At 41.0% G+C, this 26270-nt stretch overlaps 1 protein-coding gene across 3 annotated transcripts in view; it reads right to left on the bottom strand.

Annotated features, from left to right (window-relative positions):
- Positions 1–436: 436 nt before the first annotated feature.
- The window catches only part of NLN (neurolysin), a 102501-nt gene continuing 76667 nt past the window's right edge, over positions 437–26270 (bottom strand). For all 3 annotated transcript variants that reach the window (XM_023210451.1, XM_023210450.1, XM_023210452.1), the window contains exons 10-13: positions 15217–15403; positions 14755–14883; positions 12535–12671; positions 437–2213 (exon numbers count right to left, since the gene is read on the bottom strand). In XM_023210451.1, the coding sequence (XP_023066219.1) occupies positions 2079–2213; positions 12535–12671; positions 14755–14883; positions 15217–15403 (588 nt within the window). In that variant the 3' untranslated portion in view covers positions 437–2078. The remainder of the gene's footprint in view (positions 2214–12534; positions 12672–14754; positions 14884–15216; positions 15404–26270) is intronic.

Genomic DNA, 26270 nt, shown 5'->3' on the forward strand with positions numbered 1-26270 from the left:
GTAGAGAGGGGGTTTCACCATGTTGGCCAGGCTGGTCTTGAACTTCTGACCTTAGGTGATCCGCCTGACTTGGCCTCCCAAGGTGCTGGGATTACAGGTGTGAGCCACCGCGCCCGGGCTGAGTTTTAATTTTGTGACTGTTCTTTGGTAGATTTTAAATATTAGAGGTAGGCCCTAAATAAAAAGAACACCATGGTGTTTTTGTTGTCATGTATTTCGGTTTTAATGTTAAAGTATGAAAGAAATATGAATTCATTCTCATGGATAATAATACAACTTTATTGTGTGCAGCCTTTCCACATCAATTTAGTTTTTCTGTGTGAAATAAGATTTCAAATGGTAAAGATTTCAATTTAGTTTTTCTGTGTGAAATAAGATTTCAATGGTAAAGTTGCTGTTAAGGAGACACACTGGAAAAAGCTGAAGAGTTTTTTTGGTCTGAAACTGGAAAACAGAAAAGTCTGGTGGGGGAAAAGATGTGAGAAAACTACTATAGGCTGCAAAGACCACAAAAACAGTTTTAGGGACTAGACGGGGGTGACACTGAGTGAGTGTGGGGAAGAGAAGGGCTGGGCAAGTTATCTCAGAATAGAGGGTAGTAGGATTTCAGGTGGATGTTTAAGGTATTTGCTTGGCAGATATAATCTAGGAATCTCCTAGCTCTTGCATTTCCTGCTGTCTGTAATTTTATTATGTAGTATAATAATTTTTTATTTAGCACAAAGTTCACTTGGACTAGAGAATCAAAAGGTGCTAATTTTGTCCCTGGCTAGCAAAGTCATACCTGAGGTATGCACTGGAAAACAACTGGAAGACCTAGGTAGGGTACATTCAAAGTTTGTTTTTTTTTTTAAATTTTATTATCCTGTCTTGGTTTCCTTTATTGAATAGATTCCGACAGGAAAAATACTGTGAGTTTACTGGTCTGCTGCAGAATTGGAATTTGGACTCACAATAAAGAGAGTTATAGATAGATCCAAAGGTTCACTTAAAATAAAAATTACTTGACGGAATAGGCTACTGAAGAGTCTCTTCCCTGTGGTTAAGTTTCATCATACACATAAGGCTTTGGAGCAGCTGTCCTAAAATGCTTCTGTCCAAAATCCATTCCTCTTCTGGAGGTTCTGAACCCTTTATGTTCCACATCCACCTCCTCTCTCTTCCCATGGCTCTCTACAGAGCCATTTGTGACATGCCTACCTGACACTTTTGGGGATGTGGTAAGCAAAAGAGGCAAAGTCCCTAACACTTATTAGAAACACGAAAAGAGAAAAATGTGCTTGGACTTGCTTTAGTATTCTAATTGGCACACATGCCAAAAGACTAATGATCTTGTATGCTGAAGTGGAAATGAGCCTCTCATACAAGCTACGAAATCCTCTAATACAAGATATAAAAACTTATACATTAGACTAGTCTAAATGAAACATAAGTTTTTGATACTCTTGACTGCACTTCAGACGGAAAAGACAAAACTCAAATGGAGGAACGTAATTTAAGTATGGCAGAAAGTTGGGAATCACGCGGCCTGATATACAAAAAATGCACCACTGAGGCATATTCCCCTGGCCTTGAGGTACGCAGGCAAAGGAGAGGTCACACTTTCTTGGGAGACAAAGGATCAAAGTTGACACAGAGCTCCAAGAAAATATTTACCAGAAGAATGTGATGATTCATTTATCAGTCCAGAAATCCCAAGTACAAAACTTCAAGATACAAGAAGGATCAAATTATATCATGTATATGATTCAATTTTAAAATTCTTAGCCCTCTTATATCATATTATCTAGATTATAATAGTAAAAAATCAAGTTACATTCATATGAAACTTTCATAAAAAGAAATCAAATCCAGTTTTATGAAATTTTATAGTACAATTACTTTCTAGTGGGTCTTTTCTTAGGTCACAGTATTTATAATTCCATTTACATCTTTATAATTTTTAAAATTAGAAAACAAAAGGATGTCAATAGAAATCTAAATTTTCATTTGTAAAACTCCCTTCAGTTTCCAGGCCAGTAACACACGGTGATGTCGACTTGTTCTCCAAACATGGACGGCTACCAAGGATCCCCAGTTCACGAAGCATGCAGGCCTCGACTCATTAGGAACGCTTTTTGGTTTGGCTCACGTTTCAAGAAATTGTGGAGCATGTCCATGCCGTCCAGAGATCCCCCAGGTTTCAGGATTAGGTTTCTGTATTTCATTCCAACCTAATAAAACAAAACATCATACCTAATAATTCATGGTTATAGCAATTTTCCAAATCTCTAGATGCAAAAGAGGAAAGGGTAGGGGTGAAGGAAAAAGAACTTTAGCCTTACTCTGTCTAGATGTTTTCTCTTGCTCACAAACAGCTCTGTAGTATCTATTTATTTTGGTAGCTAAGAGATTTGGAGCTTAAAACTTCAGGTCTTCTACACTGTCCTTTATTATGGTCTTGTCTCCTTAGATTCTAGGCAGTGAGCTGACAACATGAACAAACAAATAAAATATAGCCAAATGGAATATATGGCAGGTTCCTATTTGCTTTGCTATCTCTTGTAAATTCAAAAGGGTTAGAAAGCAAGTGTTCAAGAAGGCTACAAATAGCCTTCTGGGTACCCAGAAACAGGAGCATGGCTACTGTCACATGGTTTCTGCTGCTTTTATGACGGGCTCATTCAAAACAAAAACAGAACCCTCCCCCTTATGGATGAGAGAAGGAGGGCCGCACATGTCCCGCAGGGGAGGGCAAGACGTTTTTGTGGGTGCGATGCTGGCAATGAGGACCTTTAGAAAGCTTTCTTTGGGGATGGAGGTCTGGAATTTTAAAACGTCACAGTTCCTCTACTTTTATTTACATAAACACAGGAGCAGATAGAGTGAAAGAAAATAGTTGCTATTCAGTATCTGCATTGTTCAATATGTTCACTTCCCTTTCACTGTCCTTTTAAGGAAGCAAGGCAAGACAATTCATTGAAGCATAATTCCAAATATACACATAACAAACAATTCACAGAGCAACACTTAAATTTATATCCATTGTATCACTTGATCAACAGGACTTAGTACAAGAAGAGCTAGAGAATTTCCAGCTCTGTCTTATAACAAGATTTTGATTGGTACAACCATCAGAGGTAAATTTAGTCAAACTGTTAGGGAAAATAAAACATGGATGAAATCTACCAAGTTAGACACAAAACGATTTATGTCCTAGGGCCATAAGAATACAAACTTTTGGGGTTACATTTGGCTGTAAATAGAAATCATTTGCAGCTTATTAATCATCTACAGGCTAACATTTAACTTCACAGTCTGGACTCTAATCAGGAGTAAATAACTAGTCAAAGTTACCTTCTCAGAAACTCTAGGGCTGCACTGTCCAACAGAAACATAATATGAAGCACGTATGTAACTTTAAACTTTCTACTAACCACATTTTTTTAAGTTAAAGAAACAAATACGTAAAATTAATGTTACTATTTTACTTAAACCACTATATCCACAATAGTATCATTTCAACATGTGTCAATATCCACATTATGGAGACTTTTGTTGCTGTTGTTGTAAGGGCTCAAAATCCAGGGTGTTTTCTACACTTACGGTGCATCTCAATTCAGTTCTTCAGTTGTACTTAACCTCATTACAAGTGCTCAACAGCCACATGTGGCTACCACACTGGACAGGTCCAGCGCCCAGAGCATAAAATAGTCTTTAGGGGGGCTTGTTACACAGTGTTCTAGTATGATATTAAAAAGGTACACAGCAGTCTTGTTGCCTTATTTCCAAGTTTTAAATCCATTTTCTTAGGAGAAGGCGTTCAGTCACTGATATTGAACTTCCCAAAACTGATGACCAGGGCTTGAAGCTAGACTCAATTAGCTCCCTTCCCTTTCCGCCCCCGGACCCCTGCCCCTGCCCCTGCCCCTGCCCCTGCCTCAGCCTCTGCCTCTTCTTTTCTATTTTTTTTTGAGACAGTCTCATTCTGTCGTCCAGGCTGGAGTGCAGTGGCACAGTTTCGGGTTACTGCAACATCTGCCTCCCAGGGTCAAGCGATTCTTATGGCTCAGCCTTCCGAGTAACTGAGATTACAGGACTGCACCATCACACCCGGCTAATTTTTTTGTATTTTTAGTAAGATGGGGTTTTACGATGTTGGCCAGGCTGGTCTCTAACTTCTGGCCTCAAGTGACCTGCCTGCCTCGGCCTCCCAAAGTGCTGGGATTACAGGTGTGAGCCACCGTGCCCAGCCTTCAATCAGCTTTCGGGAAAACAAACAAACAAACAAACAAAAACACATCATGTCTTGCCTGTTCTGCAGCAATTCATGACTACTACAGCAGCAATCTCGAATCTAAAATGTGAGTGATGGCTGTGCTTGTCATGGACGTTAACTGAGCTAAGAAGGAGCATATTATGGCTCGTGAGCCCAACCACGATTTACCTCCCTTCCCTTCCTTTCTTTGCTCACCATGCCTAAATCTGACTAGTGTTAACTGAGTGGCTGGAGCATGGAAAGACTGCGCCCTGGGTAGAGCAGCACAGGAAGAACGCAGACAATGGGAGTTAAATTTTTCTGCAGAATTACAAAAATATTTTAAACATTTTATTATGAAAAACTTAAAATACATAATAATAGTAGAGACAACAGTATAATGAGCTCTCATGAACCTATCACCCAATCTCAATCATCAGTATTTCATCTGCAGAAATTCTTCAAGCTCAAGATCTATGTATCATGTGTCTTTCATTTCTTAAAAAGACATATGCATTTGACAAGTATAGAAACATTAAGGAAAATCGAAATGAAAGTTTTAAAAAATCACTCCAAATGTGAACATCTGACAAAGTATTTTCATTTTGTGCAGAGAACTGTAAGTTTAGGTAGTAAAGGAGGCATTTGAGGAGTTCCATGGTGTTGTAAAGCGACAGCTCATGAATGGTAAAATCATTTCAGAGCAGGGCACTGTTTTGTCTCACAATATGTGGCTCAGTACAGCTCAAATCTTCCTCTGCCTATGGCTCCAAACAAGTTGATTCAATTTCCTGAATTACAGAGCAATGGTCTTTTAATAGTTTCATTTCCTTTGCAATGAAGTTTTGAGAAGAGTTTAAGAGTCATTTTGGTAACAGGATCTTCCCTTTCTTAAGAAAAAAACAGTTAAGTGAATTTTTGTGTTTTGGGGAGTACCAGGCTCTGTGTGAGAGAACATGGTCTGGGAGACATATGCCACAGGTGGAGGGAGTCTTTGCCCTGAGTTGTTCGGTTAATACTTTGTTTATAAAGAAACTGTAACTGTGAGGAAATCAAGAAGAGAAGCTCTAAGACAACTGCTAAAATTTTTCATGTTAGAAACATCCTTCAGGAAGATCTCCATACAGTAAAAACTAGAGCTTTCCTATGAAGGAAAACCAGTGTCATCCACCTCTGTGGCTTTTTTAATCCTAGAAGATTAACATGTATCTTTTGGCAACTATGCAAGTCTCTTCTAACACTGGCGATTTCTGAAGCAAGACCAGGAACTCCGGAGTCAGGCCCAGGTTTGAATCTTGGCTCAATCCTTAGCTGTGTGACCTGGGGCCTTGATTTCCTCATCTGTCAAATGGGAATATGCCTATCTCACTCAGTTTCTGGGCAGTTAGAGGAGGTGATTTCAGTATTCTGTTTGCTCCCTAGCATGATATCTGGCATATAGCGGTAATCAATAAACCTCTCCTCCTCCCATCTCCTTTCCTCCTTCCCTCTCCTCACTTTCCTTTCACACTGCCCCAGCTCAGTTATGTATATACAGTTCAGGGAAACAAATGCATTCCTGGTGTGGCATTTCCTCAAAATTAGTTCTATCACCTAATAAAGCTAAAGAAAGGCATAAGGAACTTCATTTCCACTATTAATAAGAAATAGAATGCATAATTCAGTAGAAATATTAAGTAGGAGAGAGAAGGCACTCAGGCACTCATTTTATCCAATAACACGTACCCTTTCAGGTAATATCTTAATAGCAATAATAATTACCTAAATGAAGGATGTCCATCATTTATCAGCAATGAGAATATATAAATGGGAAACAGAGGGGGTCTCCTGCTATCTTGGGCATCTCTGCAGCAGCACATGCAGGCTCTCACTAACTTTCCACCCCTCCTCCATCCTTCCCAGCATGGATGACTCTGGGGAGTGCAGTCAGAGCTGTCTCCTTCCTACACGGAGTGACAGTCATCAGGGCAGAGAGCGACCAGTCAAGGATGGGTGATGACGATCAGGCACCTGACAAGCTCACCAGCCTGCTTTAAAGCTGAACTTTGAAACCTCTCCTTCCATAGCCCGTAACTCCCTCCCAAGAGCACACCGTTTGTTTTCTGTGAGGGTGGGGAGATCTTGAATGGACAAAAATTAAAAAAGGACCTGCTTTGACAACAACAAAGGAGGGAGAGAACAAAACTGGTGCTGATAGAGAGAGAGACAAGAATAGTAGTAGGAATTGCTGTCTGATTAGAAGAGGCCTTCTGGAAACCTTACTGATTTGTGAGGATTAGAAGGGTAAACCTTTATAGGGAGGGGGGAGATCCAAAGGAAAAAACACCCTGGGTAGGAGTATGTATGGCAAAGAGGCACAAATATGTAAAACAGTAATTAAATTAAATAGTTGTGAAGCAGAGAAGGGAACCCAATGCTGAATAAAATAGTTCCTTTTACAAGAGTCTTCTGATCTATCAGAGAAGACAAAGAAATAGACAATTAACCAGGCAGATTACTGGGATGCTAAGAGCAAACAAAGAAGGGCTGTAAGAGCACAAAGGAAGAAAAACTGCTTCCAGCTGGTTGGGATTCAAGATTTAGAAGGCCTGGCCTTGTAAATATTCAAGAAGTAGGTTGGAAATCAATTCGAATTCCTTCCTTTGTCCCTCAAGTCAGGCAAAACCTGAGGCTACTAGAAAAGGTTCAGTTATAAGAAAAATCAGCTGTTGGGTGGTACATCGGGAGAGCTGAGACAGAGAAGAGAATTAAAGCCATTTGTAAAAACCTTCTGGAGAGGAAATTTCATATTCTCTTTTAGCAACACGTTACAGGAAGAATTGGGCCTAGGATTCTGTTTCAAGCACTGGGATCCTTAGCTTTGTATTATAGATTCTCTATCAAGTGATTCTTTGTCATGTTTAACCAAGACTCTTCATGTTTCTGTGGCTATTATTGTATGTAAGATGTAGCTCCTTCTTTATGGCATTACAGACTGAAATACAGTTACACTTACTCCCTTGACTTTCTCAGTATTTCTTTCAGAAGTGATACTTGTTCATATTTCTCCTCCTCTGATGGAAGAAACAAAGCTTAGCAATTTCTCCAAATGCAAAAGAGGAGGAAGATAATAGTAGCTTAACAATATAATTGCCTTTGAATTCACAATGTCTATTACCTCTTAGAAAATTTTCCCACAGTGAAGTTGCCTTATAAAAAGAAATGGCCTTAGTTAAAATGCCCCCATTCTTTCAACCTATGATTAGCTGCTGGATTCTGAATTCACATTTGGTGACCTTAAAGACCTTCGAGAGCTTCCTGGAAAAGCATTAATCCCAAGCAGTTCCATTCCATAATTATTTAAGAGAACAGTTAGAAAAGTGAAAAGAATGTCTGACAATGAGACAACTTCATGTTCACTGAGAAAAAAGTACTTTAGGTAATATATAACAAAGCAATTAAACAGTTAAGATGTGATGTCTATTTACTATGAAGAATAACATTTTAAAAACTATAGATAAAACCAGAGGTAGCAAAGTTTTAGGCTATTACAGGTAAGCACTCAGTTATTATACTTTGATAGAGGCCCTCAAAACAGAATGAAAACTATACCCTAATATATTCTACTGCTACTTTCTATAGTTCTGCTTGCCAAGATCTGAAATGGCCCCCAGAGCAGACCCTGGGGTTTGTAGGATGGCAGCAGGTTACAGAGAGAAGGCCTGGACACAGTCCTCTCTATTGCATAACCACTAACGTCAACAAGATGTGGTTTCTCAGCTCCCAGCCTCTCTAGTGCCTGGGGACTAACAATAGCAGGCACTGATGCTTTGAAGGGCCATCCCGCTATCTTCTGAAAGTGACCCACACACACATTAGGCAGGGTGAGACAACAAAGTCTGCAGGATATATTTTGATTGCTCTGATTCCCATGACTTCAGATCAATGAAGTATTCCTTTATACCATTAAAAATACATATTTTTATCCTGTCTATGTGTCTGAAGCAACCACTCACTGACATGTGAAACTAAAGCAAATGCGCAGAGTCTGGAACAACTCCAGGTAATGCCACCTTTCTCAGTGTTGGCTAATAACACTCTATGGTTATGGCACAAAATAAGTAATGTATGGTGTACTGGTCTGAAGAAGTATTTTTCTGTTTCTTTTTTTAACTTTTAAGTTCAGGGGTATGAGTGCAGGTTTGTTACACAGGTAAACTTGTGTCATGGGGGTTTGCTGTACAGGTTATTTCATTATCCAGGTATTAAAGCTAGTACCAATTAGTTATTTTTCTTGATCTTCTCCTTCTTCCCACTCTTCACCCTCCAAAAGACCCCAGTGTGTGCTGTTCTTCTCTACGTGTCTATGTGTTCGCATCATTTAGCTCCCACTTGTAAGTGAACATGCGGTATGTGGTTTTTGATTCCTGTGTTAGTTTGCTAAGGGTAATGGCCTCCAGCTCCATCCATGTCCCTACAAAGGATATGATCTTGTTCTTTTTTTTTTTTACATGGAGTTTCGCTCTTGTTGTGCAGGCTGGACTGCATGGTGCAATTTCAGCTCACTGCAACCTCCGCCTTCTGGCTTCAGATCTTGTTCTTTTCCATGGCTGTACTGTATTCTGTGATGTATATTGCTTTTGTGGGGGGAGTTCTTCTTCCTCTTTTCTTTTTAAAACAAATATTTGCTCTAAAATAACACTCGCCTTACAAAATACAAGTACCCAGTTACTAAAAATTAATGCTTTGGGATAACAAAAGAATTTCTTTTTGTCTTCATCACACATAGCTATAATAACGATCTGTTTTTTGTAGACTAGGATTATTGTCCCAAAGGATTAATTTTTAATAACTGGGTAGCTGTATTTTGTAAGGCAAGTGTTATTTTAGAGCAAATATTTGTGTCTTTTTTTTTAAAGAACACCCCCCCCCCAACAACAAAAAACCCCAAATAGTATATTGTATGAGGGAATAAAACGGCTGCTTCAGAACCATCTTCTAGTATCTGCAAAGGGTGTGAAGGTGAGGCCAAGGGATTCTTCTTGGTTTTTGGAGCCAGGTCCATTCTTGCTGTGACAGCAGAGGAGCAGGAAGTGCCATGATACCCAGAGCATTTGAAAGGAAAGGATAAAGTGTAAAGGAAGGAATTAACACCAGCCTTATGGCTTAAGACATCTAATAACACACAGCACTGCTGAATCCAGAATTTTAGTAACACTGAAAATTGTTTTTCACATCACAAGTTTTAACTCCAAGTTGTTGGGATGATGCTTTCTCTAAGTTCAACCCAGCACCTTTGTCTAAATAAGAGTAGTATGGCTGTCTGCCAAACTGTGAAGCTTGAGAATAAGAGGAAGTACAGAGAAGCATAATGGCAGGAACTGCTTCTATTACACTTGCAAGTTCCTTGGAACCACAGGGATCAGTAATCTGGCTGCTACCTTGACAACCGGAAGAAAAAAGGTAATGATAGAGGGTTCTGGGTATGTGGTCACATGAGGGCAAGCACAGAGGAGATGATGGCGAAGGCCTAGCTGGGAGAGGCAGTGTACATTTAACACCAGGAATCCTCACCAAATTGCCAGTAAGATGTCATAACTGTACCTTTACCTAGTTAGAATTTTTCTCTTTGAAACATTGTTTCTGGTTTCTAAAACAATCTATGTATTATGTAAAAATAGTGAAAAGCTCCAGGAAAAGTACAGAAGAAATTAATAATCACTCATAAACTATCCCCAAAGATAATCATGAACATTTTGATGTGCTTTTTTTAAAAACACACTTTAAAATCAACATTTGTATTCTATGGTATAAAATATTTTATAATATGATGTTTTTTCACTTGGTAATAGTTACATTAAATAATCCGGACATAATAAAAGCTTACTGAAGTCCTTCTCCCATGCCCAAGACCACTTTTTTTTGTCCTTTGCTTTTCTTTAAGAACTAGTCTATTTTTCATTTTTTATTTTTATTTTTTGATTTTTAATTTTTATTTGTTTTAGGGGACAGTTCTCCTAAAGAGAAGAGAAAAGGTAATGAGAGAAGGTACTAGGTATGTGGTCACATAGTGGCAGCACTGAGGAGGTGACAGGGCAGGCTTAGTCCACTCCTCCAAGTCCACTCGTATGTTCAAAGGATGGAAAGATCACTTCTGGTTTTTGATAATCTCAAAGACTTCTTGAACATGTGGTCACACGAGTGAGACCTTTAAGAGTGCTGGAATTTTTGAGATGCACACATGAAGGAGGCATATATTTTAGGTGAACAAAATAGAACCAATACATTTGTGAAGGTGGAGAGACCTAAGGCAACACATAAACTTGTCAACACACAGGGAGTACTGGGAAGTAACAAAGGGTTTGATTGTCGCGCTGAGGGCTGTGAAGAGAGAGAGGAATAACAAGAAGCAGGAAGTAAAGAAGAAGGATGAGGGCCTTCGGAGTTGGTAACTGGGTCATCAGTGGTAACTACGGAGGAAGGGTAACTTTCCAATTCTGTTGGTGGGGGCAAAAGCAAGGAGAGAGGTTTGCAAAGACTTTGATCCAAGAAATTAGGATCCAAGAAATTAGGATCCAGGAAATTAGGCTATGAAAAGAACAGAGCAGTAGCACTGACTGGGGTTATCAGAGTCAGTAGCAAGTTTTTTTTCCAAGACAGCAAACCAGGAACTCTTGGAGCTAGACACATCTCCTCTGAGACAGGAGAAAATAAGACAAGTATTGAAGTACAGAGAAAGAAAGATGAAGGTGCTCATTCTCAATGATTTCTTTTTTGAGACAGGGTCTCACTCTGTCATTCAGGCTGGAGTGCAGTGGCATGATCTCGGCTTACTGCAGCTTCCAGACCTCCTGGGCTCAAGCAATTCTCCCATCTCAGTCTCCAGAGTAGCTGGGGCTATAGGCTTCTACCACCACACCTGGCTAATTTTGTTTATTTTTTTTGTAGAGACAAGGTCTTGTCATATCGAATAGGTTGGTCTCAAATTCCTGGACTCGAGTGATCCTCCCACCTCAGCCTCCCAAAGTTCTGGGATTACAGGTGTGAGCCACTGCAGCCAGCTTCAATGATCTTAATTTTCTTAATAAAGAGGAGAGATCATCTGCTGACAGAGGAGAGAGGTGGTGGGGACTTGGAGGGAAATCAATAAGGGGAATGGACTTGGACCACAGAGAGCACTGGGGTCCAGTTCAGGCTAGAGAGCATGACTTTGCAGTTGGGCAGGTCAGTGGAGTCATACAATCTTCCCCAGAATACTTTGAGTCCTAAGGGCACCATCTCTATGGTGGAGGCATTAAGGGACGGGTCCTGGTTGAAGGTCATGCAGGAGTAGGTATGTCTGTGAGAACAATAGTCAGCAGTTGACCTTTGTAAATGGGTTGGCCAGGTAATGGAAAAGAATTGCAAGGACTTAACAGATTGGGTGGGGTGGGATGGGAGATGAAATACTTCAAAATAATGAAGTATGGGTACCTTGGAGGTGTTATTTCAGGAGGAAGATGGGGAGGGAATGGTGATCTAAATCACATCAATGTATTTCAATACATATGTGTAAGGTGCTACACAATCTAGAAAAAACATTTGGAGAACAAATCAATTGGTTAAAATAAGCACAGAGAACCTGATTTTGATAATTTGGTCTTCTAATTTCTGAATCAAACAATTTAAAAACATACACTGGAAAATGCATCAGCCTTGGAAATAATCTGACGGATGAAACTTCAGTGAGAATGGAGATTGGGGGCTGTAAATCAGGAAGATTTGTCTGGCAGCTACCTGGCAGTCAATTCACTGCACACAGAAAGTAATGGCTCAGGTTAATGAAGCAACTTTGTGACAAAGGTCACAAACTATGTAGTGGGTGGGGCATGCCAGCCACAGAAAAAGGGTGTCTCCCACAGAGAGTGCACAAAGTGTGTAGAGAATATCAAAACACAGGGAAACCATTTACATCAGGAAGGAGTTTACCTTTCTGTCCCAACCTCCTATAAAACTAAAACGTTGTACGGTACATGTCAAAACTAGCAGCCATAGATTCTCAAATCCATAAACAAAGCTTTGAATTTTTAATTATGTAATATACTGGAATGTTAATAAGCAAGAAAATATGCTACTTTTTCTTTTTAAGCTGCAGAATCAATCACTTATATACTGCAACTTAATGATGTACGAGGATTTGAAAGATGCAAGGCCTCAGAGGTAAAAGCTGTTACCAAGCCTCTTACAGTAAAATCTAGGTATGATCAATATTTTACACTAGGAGTTAAAGGGGAAGGAGCAATTACAAAATTAATAAAAGGAGAAAAATAATACTATACCTCTGGATTCATTATCCCTTCTTTTTTAAAACAGCTGTAAAACATGTCCATGGAAAATACTTCACTCCAAAGATATCCATAATATTGGCCATCGTATCCCCCCGCCAAATGTCCAAAAGTAGCTGGCATATTTGTGCCTTTAAAAAAAGATACATTTCACTCAATGTGATAGCAAACGTTAATGATCAGGTTAACAGCTAGCTAAGGTTTCCCTTTGGGGAGCCCAGCTGTGGGAGGACAGAGTGAATGATATCATCTCACTTCTAGTACTCCTTGGGCTTATGTGTTCTCTTGGCCAAGATGTTTACAAACATCTATCAATGGCTCAGCCTCAGAGCTGGTTTCGGCTCCAAGTTCTGGAATGCCTAACGATAGTTTCAGCGGCTTTGTCCACACCCATCAGATAGCTCAGTGTTTTAGAACTGAAATCAGTCCTTTCTTATCCCTTAAACATGTATGTCTTGAAAAATAATATTAACCCTACTCTTTGCCACACCTCTTTATATCTAAAATGTCTCAGAGTTGCACTTATTTTAGGTTAATAATTACTGAAAAAGAACTTTTTTTTTTTTGAGACAGTCTCACTCTGTCGCCCAAGCTGGAGTACAGTGGTGAGATCTTGGCTCAATGCAACCTCAGCATCCCAGGTTTAAGGGACTCTCCTGCCTCAGCCTCCCAAGTAGCTGGGGTTACAGGTACATGCCGCCACGCTGGCTAATTTTTGTATTTTTAGTGGAGACAGGGTTTCACCACTTTGGTCAGGCTGGTCTCGAAATTCTGACCTCAAGTGATCTGCCCACCCTGGCCTCCCAAAGTGTTGGGATTACAGGCTTGAGCCACAGTGCCTGGCCTGAAAAAGAACTCTTCACCAATTCGATCTACCTGTAGGGCTACTTTATATAGGATTTTGTCAAAAATCCTGAGCTCAAGTGATCTTCCCGCCTCGGCCTCCCGAAGTGTTGGGATTACAGGCGTGAGCCACCATGCCAGGCCTAAAAACGCCCCTTCTTGATAGCATAACAGGATGACTAATAGTCAATAATAATTTAATTGTACATTTAAAAATGTACTTGCTACACAAAGGCTTGTGACACAAAGGTGCGCTATGGCTTACTATGTGGGGAGCCTAGAATGACTCAACTGACCATTCTTATCTTTATTTTCTCTGTAAATGTGGCTGACTCATTTTAATAACAATTTCCTTAGTGAAAAAAAATCCACCTTACCAACTACACATAAAAGCACAACTATATATTGGCTTAAAACATATACATACAAATATAAACACGCCCATGCATGAGTCCCATAAATCGCAGGTTACAAACTGCTAGTCAAATGCTTTAACTGACCTCAGTATCAGAAACAAGGTGAAGTTCATGCTTCTCCCGCAAAATACCCTTTATGTTTTTTGAGACAGGGTCTCACTGTGTCACCCAGGCTGCAGTGCAGTGGTGCGATCATGGCTCGCTGCAGGCTTAATCTCCCCAGGCTCAGGTGATCCTCTCAACTGGCCTCCCGGGTAGCTAGGACTATAGGCATACACCACCACACCTGGCTAATTTTCGTATTTTTTGTAGAGACGGGTTTTGCCTTTATTGCCTAGGCTGGTCTTGAACTCCTGAGCTCAAGTGATCTTCCCGCCTCAGCCTCCCCAAGTGCGGGATTACAGGCGTGAGCCACCATGCCAGGCCTAAAAATGTCCCTTCTTGATAGCGTAACAGGATGACTACAGTCAATAATTTAATTGTACATTTAAGAATAACCAAAAGAGTTTAAGTGGATTGTATGTAACACAAAGGATAAATGCTTGAGGGGATGGAAAAAATAAACAAAATACTATATGCAAAGGAAAAAAAATTTAAAAACTTCCCCTTCTGCCAATTTCTTCCTGAAAATCACAGGGAAGTCATGATGCATACAGGGAGGAAGGAGCTGAGTGTGTGCTGCCAACACGAACGGCTCTCCCAGCTCTGGGGCGGAGGCCAACTGCTCACGCCTGATTACACTAAAATGCTGCAGATCTGGAGCCACCTTTCCTTCAAGCGCATTTGGACGGGATAACTCATAAGGACATAGTATGCTTATCTGAAAGTCATGGCCTGATTACAGAAATCAGAAACAATTAGGTAATCTGTCTGACAAACTCCATCTCCCCTGCCGTGTGAGGAGAATGCCCTGTGCTTCACAGGGAAATGAACTCAATTCGTAGTAGTTACATACCTGGAGTAGCTGCAACTCCTAATATTTCTGAGCAGTATTTGGCGTATTCACTTGCAGCATCCAGTGATGTGTTGGTATGAAGAGACTGATCAACTTTGCTCAAAACAATCTGGCGCAGGGTCAGAAGACCTAATAACATAAGAATGTTTGGGCATGTTTTGGAGAAGACAGAACTGTGTGTTCTATTATCACAAGACTGTAGATTCCAAAAACAGATTCCAGTAGCACTCATAAAATGGGAGCAGGACATCTCATTCTACTTCAGATTTAAAAGGAGATGTGGTTTTTTGCCTTAGACAAAATTCCAGGGTTTCCAACTCCAATATATTTAATGTTCTTCACTCCTCATACTAGCAGTTGGGATACCATTTAAAATGAAAATAAGTTCTACAGAAGGAGGTGACAGCAATTCTGCATTAAGAGATTCTAATTTATTTTCCTTTTTAAAATTATAAGTCATACCTGTGTTGACCAGTCTAGAAGCAACAAGTTTTTCAAGCAGATCATCTGACATAGGGCTTCCGTCTTTATAATGTTTTGACAATCTTCGGAGGGAATCACTGTCCCACACCCAATTTTCAAGCATTTGCGATGGCACCTCTACAAAGTCAGTTTCTACATTTGTTCCGCTAAATCGTGCAAAATCAGTCTAGAAAGCAAACACAGAGAATTTTTTTAAAGAACTGAATGAAAAGTACATATGCAACGAATAATTATTAAGAGTCATGAAAACTTAAGGCAGAATTAGACTCAACTGTCCCTTTGAATGAGGGGTTAGAATAACCTCATAGTCAAGTGAAAATAAAATACAGCAGCTGAGCAATGTGAAAAATAACCCCCAAATACTCTATATTACAGTAATAATTTCATTCCTTTGAACTGTAGACAAAGTTGGAACAACCATCAGAAAATCATAACTGAAAAATACTATCAGTCTAAGCTAAAAACAAGCCTTAAGCTTTGAAAGCAAAAATATTTTAAAAGAATTTTCCATTAAAAACGAAGAGATCCATTAAACAAGCAATTTCTCCCTAGCTCCTCCTTCCAATTGCTAACTTTTGTTTACTCAATCCATGCCTTTCTGGGCACTCATCACTCTGTTGCTTAACTACTTAGGTTTTAACCAAAATTAATTAAAGAATTCAATCACAACACTATAGACTTTGAGTGTGCGATGCTTTGCATTTTAAACTTTAAACGAATGGTTCTAAGATTACCATGTTGTAGAAAGTCAGATTTCTACCTCTCAGATCAGGTAGACAATGTTACCTTAAAATAAGAAGCTGCTTTAGTAGGAGTTAGTTTTGTAAATTAATTGGCAAGTGGAGTGAGTTATATGCTATAGGAAAAGAGAAACAACAGATGTATTCAAAAGTTAAGAGCACTCCTGGTAAAAATAAAGGACTTATTCTGAAGGCCTAAGCTAAGAGTTAAAAAAACAAGAGGTTTACCAAGAGTTTAATGAAACCAAGTTTAGTAAATTCTTGAGTCAGACGTCAGAAAAGCTCTCAAGCAGAAGAACGGAGATTCACTAAAACAGGCTAGTGTTTTTAACCTTCACACAGTCCTTCAAACACTTGTAAAACTGCCATTGGCAGAGAAGACTTAGCATTTATCCTACTGGGTCATCTGCAGAGTGGGGCTCCTCATTCTGTTGTCTTTCCCTGAACCTCTGTCCTGTTTTTCTCCTTTGAAGCATTACATTCCAACCTTCTCTCCCTGACTTCATCATCCCTGGGGCTCCAAACAGAGGGGAAAGGGAAGAGGCATGTAACCACCAGAGAACGCAGCAGATGGGGTGCCGAATCAGCAGCAAATACCCACTCTGCTTTTTGGCCCAGGGCAGAGGCACAGATGTCAACGCCGTCTCACATTCTGCCTTCCTCTCTTTATGCAAAAAAAATGTTTTGCTTGATTTCTCATTATAATTGTGCCAATTCTAGATATGAAGAGATGCAAATATTAAAAGGGCAAGGATAAGTAAATTCACTGGTTGTGGAATTAGGCCACCTCTATTGAGGATATCCCAACAAAAAACTTCTTGCAGGGAAAGAGGTAAGGGTCCCCAGAAATTGAATATTTTGTCTCATTATAGTATATGATATTCTAAGATTACATCTTATATCATAAATAAAACAATCTTATACAATAATAATAGCTAACATCTGTTGGGACTTTCCTATGTCAGGCATTATAGGCATACCTTAGAGATACTGTGGGTTTAGTTCTAGACCACTGCAATGAAGTGAATATCACAATAAAGTGAATCACACAAACTTTTTGATTTCCCATTGCAGATAAAAGTCTATAAATGTACATTATACTCTAGTCTATTAACTGTTCAAAAGAATTGTCTAAAAAACAATGTACATGGCTGGGTGCAGTGACTCATGCCTGTAATCCCAGCACTCTGGGAGGCTGAGGTGGGTGGATCATCTGAGGTCAGGAGTTCAAGCCAGCCTGGCCAACATGATGAAACCCTGTCTCTACTAAAAATACAAAAATTAGCCAGCCATGGTGGCGGGCACCTGTAATCCCAGATACTCAGGAGGCTGAGGCAGGAGAGTCGCTTGAACCTGGGAGGTGGAGGTTGCAGTGAGCCAAGATAGTACCACTGCATTCCAGCCTGGGCGACAGAGTGAGACTCGGTTTCAAAAAAAGAAAAAAAAAAAAACAAAAACAAAAACGAAAAAAACCCAAAATCAAAACGAAAAACACCCACAAAAACCATGTATATACCTTACATGTTAAAAAATGCTAATGGTCATCTGAGCCTTCGGCAAGTTATAATCTTTTTGCTGGTGGAGGGTCTTGCCTCCATCAATGTTGATGGCTGCTGACTGATCACGGTGGTAGTTACAATCAGGGTGCCAACTGATCAGGGTGGTAGTTACGGAAGGTTGGCATGGCTGTGGCAATTTCTTTCCTTTTTTTTTTTTTTGAGACAGGGTCTTGCTCTGTTGCCCAGGCTGAAGTGCAGTGGCATGATCTCAGCTCACTGTAACCTCCGCCTCCTGGGTTCAAGCAATCCTCCTGCCTTAGCCTCCCTAGTAGCTGGGACTACAGGTGGGTGCCACCATGCCCAGCTACTTTTTGTACTTTTAGTAGAGATGGGGTTTCACCATGTTGGCCAGACTGGTCTCGAACTCCTGACCTGAGGTGATCCGCTCCCAAAGTGCTGCGATTACCGGCGTGAGGCACCGCACCCAGCCACCATTTCTTAAAATAAGACAAAGATGCAGTTTGCCATATCAATGGACTCTTCCTTTCATGAAAGATTTCTTGGTAGCATGCGATGCTGTTAGATAGCATTTCACCCACAATAGAATGTCTTTCAAAACGAGTCAAGTATCTCAATACCTGCCACTGCTTTACCAACTAAGTTTATGTAATATTCTAAACCCTTTGTGGTCATTTCAATGACATTCATAGCATCTTCACCAGAAGTAGACTGCATATCAAGAAGTCACTTTTGTTGTTCATCCTTAATAAGCAACTCCTCATCTCTTTAAGTTTTATCATGAGATGGCAGCAATTCAGTCACATCTTCAGGTTCTACTTCTAATTTTAGTTGTCCTGCTGCTTCTACCATATCTGCAGCTCCTTCCTCCACTGAGGTCTTGAATCCCTTCCTCAAAGTCATCTACGAGGGTTGAAATCAATTTCTTCCACATTTCTGTTAATGTTGAAATTTTGATCTCTTCCCATGAATCATGCACGTTCTTAATGGCATTTGGAATGGTGAATCCTTTCCAGAAGGTTATCAATGTACTTTGCCCAGATCCCTCAGATAAATTACTATCTATGGCAGCTGTAGTCTTATGAAATGCATTTCTTGTATAATAAGACTTGAAAGTTGAAATTACTCCTTGATCCATGGGCAGCAGAATGGCTGTTCTGTTAGCAGGCATGAAAACAACATCATCTCCTTGAACATCTCCATCCAAGCTCTTGTGTGACCAGGTACTTTGTCAAGGAGCAGTAATATTTTGAAAGGAATCTTTTGTTTTTGAGCAGTAGATCTCAACAGTGGCTTAAAATAGTCAGTAAGCCATGCTATAAACAGATGTGTTGTCATCCAGGCTTTGTGGTTTCATCTATAGGGCACAGGTAGAGTGGATTCAGCATAATTCTTAAGGACTCTAGAATTTTCAGAATGGTAAATACGCATTGGCTTCAACTTCAAGTCACCAGCTGCATTAGCCCCTAAGAGGAGAGTCAGCCTGTCCTTTGAAGCTTTCAAGCCAGGCATTGACATCTCCTCTCTAGCATTCCTGAAAGTCCTAGACAGCATCTTCTTCCAATAGAAGGCTATTTCATCTACATGGAAAATTTGTCATTTAGTGTAGCCACCTTCATCAATGATCTTAACTGGATCTTCTGGTTAACTTGCCACAGCTTCTAAATCAACAATTGCTGCTTCACCTTGCACTTTAATGCTATGGAAACAGCTTCTTTCTCTGAACCTCAGGAACCAACCTCTGCTACCTTCCAACTTTTCTTCTACAGTTTCGTCGCTTCTCTCAGTCTTCATAGAATGGGAGTTAGGGTCTTGCTCTGGAATAGACTTTGGCTTAAGGGAATGTTGTAGCGGGTTGCATCTTCTATCCAGACAACTAAAACTTTCTCCAATCAGCAACAAGTCTATTTTGCTTTCTTATTATTTGTGTGTTCACTGGAGTAGCACTTTTAATAACGTTCAAGAACTTTTCCTTTGTTTCATAACCTGACTGACTGGCACAAGAGGCCTATCTCATCTTTTGACATGCCTCCCTCATGAAGCTTGACCATTTCTAGTTTTTGATTTAAAGCAAAAGATTTATGACTCTTTCTTTCACTTGAACACTTCTAGGTCATTGTAGGGTTATTGACTAATCTAATTTCAACATTGTTGAGTCTCAGAGAACAGGAGGCCAAAGGAGGGGGTGAGAAATGGCGCGGTGGAGCAGTCAGTACACATATAACATTCATCAACTGAGTTCGCTGTCTTGTAAGAGCATGATTTGTGGTGCCTCAAAACAATTGCAATAGTAATATCAAAGATTGCTGGTCACAATAACAGATATAATAATAATGGAAAAGTCTGAAATACTGTGAGAAGTACAAAAATGTGACATAGAGACATGAAGTGAGCACATTCTGTTGGAAAAACAGCACTGACAGACTTGCCTGGGCAACATGGCAAGACCCTGTCTCTATGTAATAAAAAAGGAAATCACTGATCACAGATCACCATGACAGATACAATAACAATGAAAAAGTTGTCCAGGTGTGGTAGCTCACACCTGTAATCCCAGCACTTTGGGAGGCCGAGGTAGGCAGATCATTTGAGGATAGGAGTTCAAGATCAGCTTGGCCTGCATGGTGAAACCCATGTCTACTAAAAATACAAAAAAAAAAAAAAAAAAAAAAAAAAAAAATTAGCTGGGAGTGGTGGTATGCACCTGTAATCCCAGCTACTTAGGAGGCTGAGACAGGAGATCACTTGAACCCGGGAGGCGGAGGTTGCAGTGAGCTGAAACTGTACCACTAGACTCCAACCTGGGCAACAGGGTGTGACTCCATCAAAAATAAAGAAAAAAGTCTGAAATATTGTGAGAATCCCAAAATGTGAACAGAGACACGAAGTAAGCACATGCGGTTGGAAAAACAGCACTAACACACTTGCTTAAAACACGGTTGACATAAACCTTCAGTTTGTAAAAAAACATAGTATCTGAAGTACAATAAAGTGAAAGACAACAAAACAAAGTGTGCTTATATCATGGGCTCTTTATATGGATTATCTGATTTAAATCCCAAAATAATTGTATGAACTATTATCTCCTTTTTCGAGATAAGGAAACTAAGGCATACAGAGATTAATTATGTAACTTCAAATTTGAAACCAGGCAGTCTGACTTCATAACCCACAATCTTAACCACAAATGCTAACTGTCTCCGTATCTTACAGTAAAATGAAAAAAAAAAAAAAAAGGTTAAATGATGATATTACAAAATGACTAAATCCTTTTGGATGGGATCTAAAATACAAAAGTCTTATATCAAACCCTCCTTTATGTGAAGAGTTCAAGTGAGTTTTCAGTGTGCTTCCTTAGATATTTGACTACTTCTTTATACTGGAAGATTTTTCAAAGATCAAACATGAAGCTGAAGTGTAAAGACCAGCCTTTGTAATACCTGTCCTGAACCTGGGATTCTCCAATACTACTGATGTCAGTGGTGGCCCATCTTGGCTGCAGTAGGGGAAGTGTGGCTAGGGCTGTGTGCTCCATGCAGCTGGCAGGAGCCAGGAACAGGGAGAAGTCCTTCCCCCTTCTCAGTTGGCAGGGCAAGAGCCTCCCCCTCCTGGGCGTAGCTGCTGACCCAGGTATGCCTGTGCTCTTGGGGGCCAGGAGCAGGCAGGAGCCCTGCCCTCCTGGGCACAGCTGAAGTTGCCTAAGCCATGGATGCAGACCTGAGCATCCCTGTACTCTTAGGGGCTTGGAGGAGGCAGGAGCCCCACCCTCCTAGGGGTAGCTGCAGCTACCCAGCCATGGCTGTGGACCCAAGCATCTCTGCACTCTCAGGGTCCCAGGAAGCTCCCCCCACCCATTAGCGGCACCTGCTCTGATCTTGGAGCAAAGCTGAGGTCAAGCCCAGGCAATGTCACAACCTGGCCAGGTGTGTGTATGCTCAGGATGGCACTGACATGCTAGCCCCCTGCTGCCTCAGCCCCTACTGAACTTTGGGCACTGACAAGCATGGGAGGGAAGCTGAGAGGGGAACTGAGCACAGTTTGGCACTGGCCTGCAGGCGCCCCTCTGCATGAACACTGTGGGCACCATAAACAGTGGTAGCAGGCAGACAGGTTCCTGGGCAGAAAGGGGTGGGTCCTTGGTGAAGCCCTACCTTCAAGCCAGAGAAGGCCTGAAGGCTGGGGGCCAGGCTGCCTGTCCTGCAGACCAGAGTGGGAATTTTTGGTGTTTTGGGCCCACCCATAGGCCAATCAGCCCGCACATTCTCCCCTCTGAAGCCCATAAAAACACTGGATTCAGCCAGACTTGAGCTGATGTCAGGACAACCAGCTGCAGAGAGGAGCTACCCACCCCAGGGTCTCCTCTCTGCTGAAAGCTGAACCCTCTACAGACGACCTGCCTGTGGAGAGGAGCTACCCACTCCAGGGTCTACTCTGCTGATAGCTGAACACTCACACTGGGACACCCTGGTTGTGGACAGGAACTACCCATTGTGCATCTTCTCTGAGCTGTTATTTTGCTCAATAAGGCTCCTCTTTGCCTTGCTCACTCTCCACTTGTTTGTGTACCTCCTTCTTCCTTGGCACGGGACAGGAACTCGGGACCTGCCGAATGGTGGGGCCCAAAGGGCTGTAACACAAACAGGACTGAAACATGCCCCTTGCTCACCATGCTGTGGGCAACAAGGAGAGAAGAGTTGTGGCCCTTCAGGGAACCCAGACCTAGGAGCTCCCTGAGCCAGGGCTATGATATCTTCTTTGGGGCTCTGTGGTTCCCAGCGTCTCTAAGCTTCTGGGTGCCACTGTGTTCCCCAGTGCCAGCTGTGAAAGCTGCTTGTGGTATGCCTGGTCCAGCTGCAGCCTCGCAGGCAGCCTTGCCTTCAGCGCCTGTGCCGGCACCTGGAGCTGTTTGCACCGCCATAGCCAGCATGCCTGACTGTGTACAGTGGTTGGACCCCAAGCTTGCTCACTCATGCACCCCTCATCACTCCACTTGCCCTTGGCAGGCATGGGATTCAGGCCACTAGTGCGAGCTGAGTGCAGCCTGCCAGGCTGAGTCGGCCCAGTGGGCCCAAGCAAAACTTGAGCAATGGCACCACTAGTCACAGAGGTTTCTGGCTGGTGATGCGACACCCCAAGGATCCCATGACACTACTGCACAATTTTCTCAAGGTGATGGTTTTTAAATAGATACTTACAGCAAATAAAGGCCAAATCATACCATCAGCCACCACCATATGAGGTACTGACAAAAATATAGACTTTGTATATCCTGCTTGTATGAAGATTTTTCTTTTTTTTTTTTTGAGACGGAGTCTTGCTCTGTCGCCGGAGCTGGAGTGCAGTGGCCAGATCTCAGCTCACTGCAAGCTCCGCCTCCCGGGTTCCCGCCATTCTCCTGCCTCAGCCTCCGGAGTAGCTGGGACTACAGGCGCCCGCCACCTCGCCCGGCTAGTTTTTTTGTATTTTTAGTAGAGACGGGGTTTCACCGTGTTAGCCAGGATGGTCTCGATCTCCTGACCTCGTGATCCGCCCGTCTCGGCCTCCCAAAGTGCTGGGATTACAGGCTTGAGCCACCGCGCCCGGCCAAGATTTTTCAGTCATTAGTTGCATATGAGGGAGGAAGTCAACTCCAAATGGCAACAAAAATGTGTGTGTGTGTGTTTGTGTGTGTAGGGGAGTATTCAGTATTCGGAAAAAAACATAAACAAATGAATAATTCATGATTTAGAGAAAAATTGAATAAAATAAAAACACAGTTATGTCATGCAGAGTAGAGAAGAGAGGGCTTATTCTATTCAAAAGCCATTTTGTAGCTGGGGAGAGAGCACAGCAAATGAATGAAAGATCAACAATGTCTTCTAAAGAACAAAAGGAAATGTTTGTAAGGAGAAAAAGCTAAAAATAACCCTACTGCTTACTAATTTCCCGAAAGTTGGTCATGCTGTTTCTCTGTAAGCCCTTTGGACAACATCATTTAAATATTTTTCAAAAAACGAGGACAAAGAACCTACGAAATTTGAAAACTCAATTTCCAGCAAACAACTGAATTCTCAAGAGAAAGGAATGCACAGTCAGCCACTGTGTATGTCCACACAGAAACCATGGGTAAGACTTACAGTCTAGCAGCCTGATGGATCTTACACAAAGCAGCAGGGGTGCTGAACCATTACTCACTGTTGACCAGCCAACAAATACCATTCCCCAGTTTTTAAACTATAATCCAAAGAACCCTAAAAAAGTACTTCATATAGTTATCAATGCAAACAATTTGAAGGCGTTGATAATAGTTGCTTATGGGCCATAACTATTGATGCTAATGTATTTCCCAGATAAAGTGGTAAAAAACATATAAAATAATCCAATTAAGAAATATTTTTTGTAGCTGACACTTCAAAGAATTTTAGGGCATTTTTTGCAGGAGGAAATATTTAGATAATAAAAGCCTAGAAAACAATGTAAACTTAGACTCCTGTTTGGTTAGAAGTTCTTGAGAGGAAGACAGTTTTCTAAATACATGATTTTGGCCAGGCATGATGGCTCATGCCTGTAATTCCAGCACTTTGAGAGGCAGAGGCAGGAGAATTGCTTGAGCTCAGGGGTCCAAGATCAGCCTGGGCAACGTGGTAAATCCCCATCTCTACAAAAACTACAAAAAAATTAACCGGTCATGGTGGCGCATTCCTGTAGTCTCAGCTACTCAGGAGTCTGAGATGGGAGGATCGCTTGAGCCTGGAAGGCAGAGGCTGAGGCTGCAGTGAGCCATGATCATGCCCCTGCACTCCAGCCTGGGCAACAGAGTGAGACCCTGCCTCAAAATAAATAAAAAAAAAAAAAAATAAGTAAGAGAGTTTTCTTTATTATCTTTTTTTTTTTTTTTTTCTGAGATGGAGTCTTGCTCTGCTGCCCAGGTTGGAGTGCAGTGGCAGAATCTTGGCTCACTGCAAGCTCTGCCTCCCGGGTTTATGCCATTCTCCTGTCTCAGCCTCCTCAGTAGCTGGGACTACAGGTGCCCGCCACCATGCCTAGCTAATTTTTTGTATTTTTAGTAGAGATGGGGTTTCACCGTGTTAGCCAGGAAGGTCTTGATTTCTTGACCTCATGATCCGCCTGCCTCTGCCTCCCAAAGTGCTAGGATTACAGGTGTGAGCCACCATGCCTGGCCTTCTTTACTATCTTTTAAACAAACAATAGGATGTCTAAAATGTACTCTGTTTCAGATTTTTACAACAGATAACTTGATGCTATAGAGATTAACTTTGTAATTCCTACAGTGCAGTAACAGCAGGACCAGAATCATATAAATTGAAGCTTCGGAAGTCCTATGAGCTTTTGCTGTATTTAAAGGCCAAAATCTTACATGTGCTTGTTCGAATTAAGAAACCAGTTGCTTTTAATGGCTACAACTAAGTGTTATTTTCATGATAGCAAATCCTAACTCAAAGAAAAGGCAGTTGCTGAAATCAATAAGTGTATTGTGCTCATGAAAAAGGACAGGCCTCAGGAGACCTGACATTGGCTGTCTGAGGTGATCCAGTATTGATTTCTTAGCAGTCATTCCACATCCTGGCCTGTCTAATCTATCCCTAAATCCAGGGATGATGGAGAAGTTTATATAACAAGGCAAGGTATTTTGTTTTAAAAAGTGAGCACTATCTACTAGACTGTGCCATAAACAGATGATTAAAAGGCCATAGTTTTAACTTTACACATACTGAGTGAACACTGGAAATAACAGTAGTAATAAAGAGAAAGAGATGACATCCTTCTTTATCTTCACAACTGCCCTATAGTTCAACAGTTCAGTATCGCCATCATCCTTTAAAGGACCCAGGAAATAACATAATTTGGAGAAGTTTTGAATACTCTCCATATTAAGTTCAGAGGCTGGCTCCCAAACTAGCTATACCTTCCTGATCAGGTACATCTTATGTAAACTGCTTCTTTTCAAGATGAAAACAAATAAAGGTACTATTCAAACTCAAATGCTAGAGAGTATGCTTTATTCACCACTGTATTTCCCAAATCCAGCACCGAAAGTAGAGGATGTCCAAAAAATATCTGTGAAATGGATGAAGCCCTGGGGAGAATGTTTCTGTAAGAAGATTCAAACTTAAACAACTCAAAGATACTTTCTCTTGTTATCATTCTTGACTTGACCTCAACTTCTCACTTCTCTACTTTTTTCAATACTTAAAATTCTACTTTTATTATTTTACTTATTATGCTTTTAATTTTTTAGTTTTTGCATTTCATGTCCTCAAGCTAAATTCGAAACATTCAGGATACTAAAACTTTTCTTCCTTTTGAACCCCATCCTACCATACATAATATGACATGTCAGACACAATAGATAATAATTCTGTTTCTTAAAATAACTATATAAGCTAGGCATGGTGGCTCACGTCTGTAATCCCAGCATTTTGGGAGCCTGACGTGGGCAGATTGCTTGAGCCCAGGAATTCAAGAGCAGCCTGGGCAACATGGTGAAACCCTATCTCTACAAAAAATACAAAAATTACCCAGGTATAGTGGTACACGCCTGTGGTCCCACCTACTTAGTAAGCTGAGGTGGGAGGATCAACTGAGCCCGGAGAGGTGGAGGCTACATTGAGCCATGATTGTGCCACTGCACTCCAGCCTGAGTGACAGAGTGAGACCCTGTCTCCAAAAACAAACAAACAAACAAACAAACAAAAAACTAAACATCTCTCTCTTTAGAGATGTTTAAAAATATATTTTAAAAATATTTTTGATTTTTTAAAAATAATACATGTAG

The sequence above is a fragment of the Piliocolobus tephrosceles genome, chromosome 4 (genome assembly GCF_002776525.5).
Source record: "Piliocolobus tephrosceles isolate RC106 chromosome 4, ASM277652v3, whole genome shotgun sequence".
Classification (NCBI taxonomy): Eukaryota; Metazoa; Chordata; class Mammalia; order Primates; family Cercopithecidae; genus Piliocolobus; species Piliocolobus tephrosceles.